The sequence below is a fragment of the Arachis ipaensis genome, chromosome B06, assembly GCF_000816755.2.
Source record: "Arachis ipaensis cultivar K30076 chromosome B06, Araip1.1, whole genome shotgun sequence".
Lineage (NCBI taxonomy): Eukaryota > Viridiplantae > Streptophyta > Magnoliopsida > Fabales > Fabaceae > Arachis > Arachis ipaensis.
Genome location: NC_029790.2, coordinates 111,392,551 through 111,400,296, shown reverse-complemented (window position 1 = coordinate 111,400,296; position 7,746 = coordinate 111,392,551). Strand labels below are relative to the sequence as shown.

The window sequence follows — 7,746 nt, the reverse complement described above, 5'->3', positions numbered from 1 at the left end:
GAAAGCAATCATAAATATGAAATACCTCAAATTGCATTAAATAGAAAAGTCAAATCTAACATGAGAATTCATAAACTAAAGTGGTAACATAAAATAATCAATAAGGAAAATAGACAAACTAAAGTACTAGAACAAATAAAAGTAGAAGAGAAACTAAATTAAACGAAGATAGAAATCTGAAATTGAAAATAGCTAAACCTAAGAATCCTAAAACCTAGAGAGAGGAGAGAGCCTCTCTCTCTAAAAAACTACATCCAAAACCTAAAATTATGTGAATGAAAGTTGTATGAATGAATGATTCCCCCACTCTGCAGCCTCTATTCTGTGTTCTCGGGCTTGAAACTGGGCCAAAAAGGAGCCCAGAAATCACCCCCAGTGCTTTCTGCAAATTTTTGCACGTGGCGCATGTCACGTGTACGCGTCGCTTGGCAAAAATCCTTGTCATGTGTACGTGTCAGTCACACGTATGCGTCGTTGCCAGCTTCTCAAAACTTCATTTTCTTGCGTTCCTTCCACTTTTACATGTTTTCTTTCCCTTCTCTAAGCCATTCCTGCCCTATAAAGCCTGAAAACACTTAACACACAGATCACGGAATCGAATGGTGATAAAGGATAATTAGAAATTGACAATTTAAAGGCCTAGGAAACATGTTTTCAACTATAGCATAGAATTAGGAAGGAAAATGTAAAACATACGAATTATATGAATAAGTGTGAGTTTAGTGGATAAAATCCACTCAGTTAAGTACAAAATGTACCACGAAATAGTGGTGCATCACTCTTCTTCTCAGAATGAAGTGAAAGGAAAAGGAAAAGGAAACATAAGTCAATCTAACAAAGGGTGAAATAAGTTGCAATGTACCCATTGTGAAAAGAGTGGACACATGGTGGATGATTGCTACAAGAAGCATGGTTATCCACCAAACTTCAAGCCTCGATTTGATAAGAAAAATCCTGTTCTTAATTGCTTGACAGCAGCTGAGGATGATAATGATGATAATGACAATCTCAGTGTTCATCAACTAGCAAGGAGTGAACCGACCATTAATGAATTCACTCCAGAGCAAAGAGAAGTTGTTCAGCAGGTGGATGATTGCTACAAGAAGCATGGTTATCCACCAAACTTCAAGCCTCGATTTGATAAGAAAAATCCTGTTCTTAATTGCTTGACAGCAGCTGATGCTTCTAAGGATGATAATGACAATCTCAGTGTTCATCAACTAGCAAGGAGTGAACCGACCATTAATGAATTCACTCCAGAGCAAAGAGAAGCGCTTCTAGTTGTTCAGCAGACAAGATCAATCTCATTCTCATAGCATTAGCCAGATTTCAGCCAAAAATAATCCTTCACCTCATAAAGGTAGAATGGTTCACATTTTGTATTTTGAATCTCATATCATGGCTCTAAACATTTCGACTCAGAAACACAAGCCTTGGGGTATAGATACTGGTGCTACAGACCATGTGTCATATTCCTTGGCAGATTTTCAAAATTATTTCAAGATAGATCCCATTGTTGTTAGATTACCCAATGGTGCTCTCACAACAAGTTACATCATGGGAACTATTGTGTTTTCTAATGATCTTTACCTTACAAACGCATTGTTCATCCCTACCTTCAATTTCAAACTTATTTCGGTTTCAAAGCTCACTGCATCATTGCATTGTAAAATGCATTTTACTGACAAAGATTATGAGATCCAGGATCTGCACACTTTGAGGATGATTGGTGCAGCTAGTAATGTTGATGGTCTCTACATTCTGCACAAGGAAATCAGGACTCTCCCTCATATCACAGCAATTTCTGGCAACCATCACATTTCAGGCTCCTTGTGGCATGCTAGACTAGGGCATCCATCACATGATAGGCTAGTTGCATTGCACAAGTATTTTAAATTCATTGATTGTAGACAGAGTGACACACCTTGTCATTCATGTCATGTAGGTAAACAAAAGATATCACCATTTTCTGTTAGTTCAAATGTAGTAGCTGCTGTGTTTGACATTCTTCATATTGACATTTGGGGACCTGTGTCCATTCCCTCTTTTACTGGAAAATGTTACTTCCTTACTATAGTAGATGACTGTTCTCGTTTTACTTGGATTTTATTCATGAAAACTAAAGCTGAATCTTCTCAATTGGTTAAGGACTTTGTTGTTTTTGCTAAAACTCAATTTTCTGCAAGCGTCAAGACAATTCGCACAGATAATGGCCCTGAATTCTTAATGCCTACATTTTACAGCTCTACTGGTATCACACACCAAAGAACTTATGTGGAAACGCCACAACAGAATGGGATTGTTGAGCGCAAGCATCAGCACATTCTTGCTGTGGCTCGTGCTCTCATGATTCATGCTCATTTACCAAAATCAGTTTTGTATTATAGTGTTGGGCATGCAGTTTATCTAATAAACAGATTATGCACTCTTTTTTTGAAAAATCAATCTCCTTACCAAGTTATCTACAAGTGTCTACCAGATATTTTAAATTTCAAAGTCTTTGGTTGCTTAGCCTATGCTAGGACTCTTAATAGACATTAAGGTAAACTTGATCCAAGAGCCAGAAAATGTCTGCATCTTGAATTCAAGGAGGGTATAAAGGGCTATTTGCTATTCGATTTGCAAACTCGAGAAATTTTTCTATCTCGAGATGTGCAGTTTTATGAAAACTATTTTCCTTATTGTCACAAATCAGTATCTCACAAATCAGTTTCTAGTAACAAAGTCACTTCTAAATTTCCAGCGAACTTATCTCATCACTTTGATTATAGCTTTTTGGATGGAAACGAAATTCAAATTCTAAATCAGAATAATTCCAACCCTCGAGATAATGTGAATCAACTAAATTTAAAAACTCAACTTGATGAAGCACCTCATAATTTGAGTGATAGTGAGGATGTCTTGCCTTATGCAGAAATTCATGATCATATAGACACAGGTTCTGCATCAACATTTGCATCTGCATCACATGATCATGTAGACATAGGTTCTTCACATGTCCCTTGTCAACTCGTGCCTGAAACTGCTGGGATAAGGAGGTCCACTTGGCATACTAGAGCTCCTTCATATTTGGCAAACTATAAATGTAAGACCATCCGCACTTCTCCATCCAATTCCCTGCTCATTGCTCAAAGGTATCCAATTTCAAATGTTCTGTCCTATTCTAGACTTTCTCCTATGCATCTTGCATTCTCTCTTGCTATTCAAAATTTAGAACCTAAAAGCTATGAGGATTCTATAACTCAAGTCTGTTGGCAAGAGGCTATTCAAGCTGAGCTACTTGCTTTAGAGGAAAACAAGACATGGAAGCTAACCTCCTTGTCATTTGGTAAAAAGGCAATTGGTTGTAAATGGGTGTTTCGCACCAAATATCACCCTGATGGAATGGTTGAAAGGCACAAGGCCAGGCTTGTTGCCAAGAGTTTTACCCAAGTAGTTGGTATTGACTACAGAGACACTTTTAGTCCTGTAGTAAAGCTGGGGACATTGAGAATTGTGTTGGCCATTACAGCAGTCAAGGGCTGGTATCTCAAACAAATTAATGTAAACACGGCCTTCCTGCATGGAGAACTCGAAGAAGAAGTATATAAGTAGGTTCCCCCAGGCTTAGAAGCTTCATCAGGGCAGGTTTGCAAACTTGAGAAGTCCTTGTATGGACTGAAACAAGCAAGCAGGCAGTGAAACTACAAACTAAAATATGTCTTGCTTGAGATGAATTATACTCAATGCAAATCAAATTATAGTTTATTTACCAAACAAACTTCTTTGGAATTTACAGTAATTCTTGTATATGTGGATGACCTGGTACTAGCGGATGATGATTTAAATGAAATTGAATCAGTCAAGAGAATCCTTCATGACAGATTTAAAATTAAAGACATAGGAAATTTGAAATATTTCCTTGGATTGGAAGTGGCAAGATCAGAAAATGGAATTGCTTTGTATCAAAGAAAGTATGTCCTTGATCTGCTCAAAGAAACTGGATTTGAAGGTTGTAAACCAGCCACCACTCCCATTTACTATGGAGCAAAACTCAGCAAAGGTGTTGGGGAATTGCTTCATGATTTCTACTCAGTATAGAAGAATCATTGGCAAACTTCTATACTTGTCTAATACCAAACCTGACATTAGCTATACAATTGGCAAGCTTAGTCAGTTTCTGGATTGTGCTACCAATGCACATTTAAAGGCAGCTCATCAAGTACTGCGCTATGTGAAGGGATCCCCATCTACAGGTCTCTTCTTCTCGGCAAAGTCGGACTTGCACCTCACCGGTTTCTCGGATTCTGATTGGACCGGGTGCCCTGATTCTCGCAGGTCTACTTCTGTATATTGCTTCTACCTAGGACCCTCTTTGGTAACATGGAAAAGTAAGAAACAACTCACAGTTGCAACCTTCTCTTCTGAAGCTGAATATCGAGCTTTGGCGTTGGCAACCCGAGAAGCTCAGTGGTTAACCTATGTTCTTCATGATCTTGGTGCTCCAATTCAAAAACCAATCAATATATACTGTGACATCAATTTAGCAATCTATATTGCCATCAATCCTGTATTTCACGAGCGAACAAAGCATATAGAAGCTGATTGCCACATAGTTTGTGACAAGCTACAAGAAAAACTGATCCACCTTCTCCCCATTTCAACCCACAATCAAGCAGCAGATATTCTTACAAAGTCCCTTGCTCCGGGTCCCTTTCATGCTGCATATTCTAAGCTTGGATTGTTGAACCTTTTCTCCCCCAACAATGCAAGCTTACAGGAGGGTGTTACTTGATAGCATTATTGCCACTACTGTTATTTAATGTCAGTTAGTTGTATAGTTGGTAAGTTGTACAGAGTTAGTTAGTGAAGTATACAGAGTTAGTTAGCGTGACGGTTAGTGTAGCTATAAATAGATAGTCATAAAACTTGTATTCTTTGAGACTCTTCATTAATGTAAGTTTTATTACCTAATTTCTTCTCTCTTTCTCTGATCATGTGTTCTTCTCCAATCTCACATGCAATTTAACATGGTGCAGTGAGCGTAAATGGAGGAACATGGAGATTGTAGATTGAAGAATAAGTAGCTTGTTCTCTGATTTACGATCATTTGGCACAAATATCATTTCATCTTAATTAATTACATATCACTCCTCCTTAAAGGAAAATCAAAGCTTCGGAATCAGTCATCTGTGATTCTGTCATGTGAATTATTGTTCACTTGCTAAGCTTTTTGGTACATGATAATAACTTCAAGTAGCTATATATAATTTTTTGTTCTAATCATGGCCAATGCATATATGGAAAAGCTTTGGACCAAAATCTTATAAAATTTAGAGTATCTTTTATATTACCCACTATTAATAAAGAAAGACTAGTATTTGGCTCTGGAAGGTTTCAAGGGAATGTAATTATCTGTTTAATTTTATCTAGGCCCTAAAGTCCAAGATTCCATCAATTTGCTTAATAATTTGCCTAAAAGTCTAGATAGTCACACTGACATATTCCACCCAAGAAACGGAGAGAGAGAGAGAGAGAAAGTGAAAGAGACTTCAATAAGCTTTATAGTTTACATATATAATGATCTTTCGGCAGAAAAATCACATTGACATAAATGCTTGTTAGACTTTCTGCATCATCATTATTGAAAAAGAAAGTGCTGTTATATATCGATACCCTAATTTGACATTCAGCTCATGGATCTTCTTGCTAACGTTTACAAAGGTATCAGAAAACTAGAAATATACATATCAAAATTTGGATATTTGATTTTAAAAATTTTATTTTTATAATATGCATACATAACATTTTTGAAACCCATAAACAAAATCAAAAACAAGTGCATTTTTGTAATTAAATTCAAAACCAAGAAATCGAAACAAAAAAAAATATTTTCCAAAACGAAACCTTCTGTTCTTGGAATTCCAATCGACACAATTAAGAGACCCTCCACTCTTCCTTCAAGTTTATAATCAAGGAAAAAAAAAAGAAGGGACTGTAATGATAATATGCAGGATGATTAGGAGGTCCATGATTATTAGCAGAATAAGGAGCACAAAGGTGGAAGATCCCAAATAGGTTCGTTATTAGATTCCTGAAGAGTTTCCATGTACTCGTGAACTCCATTAATGGCATAAAGTGAAGCTGAAATTTGTCTTTCAACCTTCATTCTTTCAAATTCCAGAAGCTCCATGTCAGTTGTGCCGTCAAGTAAATGATTAGCAAACGGAAGGCGGTCGAAGATGGGTCCGAAATCCCACCAGAAACTATTACTTTGTTGTGGATTCATCTCGCAGCTGCTCAAGTCCGGTTTATAAGCATCATCACGCACTACTTGTGGAACAGACTTCTCAATTTTATCATTGTTTGTTGAACTTGAGCTAGAACTGCCAAGGATTCTTGGGGCGCAAGCAACAACACTGTTTTCTTGTTTTTTGATGCCTTTTTTGTCGTTGAGAAGGTTCCTGATGCGTGAAGCCAGGGGAGAATCCGTGGAGACATGAGTGATAAAGTTAGTCCGAGTGTTTGATCCGCGGAGGAGGCAGGCGGCTTCGTCGTAGGCTCTGGCCGCCTCTTCAGCCGTCTCGAATGTTCCGAGCCACATTCTTATCTTTTGTGTTGTGTCCTTGATCTCTGCCACCCATCTCCCTGAAGGCCTCTGCCTCACTCCAACAAATTTGTTTCCAGTGTTGTTGTTGTTGGTTTTGCTTCTTCCTTTGAATTTGTTTCCTTTGCTGATCCCAATTCCTGGATTCTTCTTGTTACTTTTGTTATTATGCTCAAGATTTGGTTGCTGGAAATGAATTTCCATCTGGGGAGTATAGGGTTTAGGATTATTCCTTAATGTTTGTGTTGTTGTTGGCAACCATTTGGGGTTTCTATATATATGTATGAAAAAGTTGCTAAGCTTTTTGAATAAGTTATTACATGCATGTTGTATTTAAATTTGGTAATTTGTTAATTTGTTGAAAGAATATTAGTATAAGTTTTTTGTGATGCAGACAAGTTAACCTTCAAAATTTCAAGAATTAATGACGCTCTTATAGTTGTCTTTTCTGGGCATAGCATTACTGAAAGAGTCGAGCTTTGGCTGTATACATCAAAAAGAGAATCAATTGATGTAATTTTTTTTAAAAGAATATTACTAATTAACCAATAAATCTTATATGGTAAACAGTCCATTATTTATTAAACTTTACAAGTGAGTAACTATGGTTTTGAAATGGTCTAGAATTGATACTAAATCACAAAGAATAGCGCGTGCATCAAATCCCAAAAGTAGAAACGGTTACACAGCTCAAAATGCAGTGAATAAGAAATCTTACAATGTCTCAAATTACATCCCAAAATCTCCCACTTCCTTTGTACAGTATTAAACCCCACATATAGAATCACACCCTTTCAACCCTCCCTAATGTACAACCATTTAACCTAAAGTTAGATCACTCGTCACGAAATCGAATAGCAAATCAAAATTCGTTTGTCTCAACTTTTTTCTTTCTGTAAAAAAATTAATTCATAATTTTAACAATCTTATTTACTCCATATTCGTACAAATAAAAAAATTAGATAATAAAAAAAATTTTGTATACCGAGACTTTATTGACCTAAAAAGAGAGAAAAAAAAAAAACAGTCAAAGGCGCTAACTCGTATCCTCTCAATTCAAACTCATTTAACTCACAAATTATATGAGCCAAACTAGATTTACTAACTAGACTTGCTCTTTTTTACTAGCAATAATCCGAACCAACTCGCGAATTACGTTT

General features: G+C 36.7%; 2 protein-coding genes across 2 annotated transcripts; one reads left to right on the top strand and one right to left on the bottom strand.

Annotated features, from left to right (window-relative positions):
* LOC107647365 (uncharacterized mitochondrial protein AtMg00810-like) lies at positions 3,929-4,774 on the top strand. Its single transcript, XM_016351441.1, has one exon. It carries the CDS (start codon positions 3,929-3,931, stop codon positions 4,772-4,774), a length of 846 nt encoding a protein of 281 aa, XP_016206927.1.
* LOC107648387 (ethylene-responsive transcription factor RAP2-11) lies at positions 5,877-6,974 on the bottom strand. The gene has a single exon (XM_016352270.2). It carries the CDS (start codon positions 6,788-6,790, stop codon positions 6,017-6,019), a length of 774 nt encoding a protein of 257 aa, XP_016207756.1. The 5' UTR covers positions 6,791-6,974; the 3' UTR covers positions 5,877-6,016.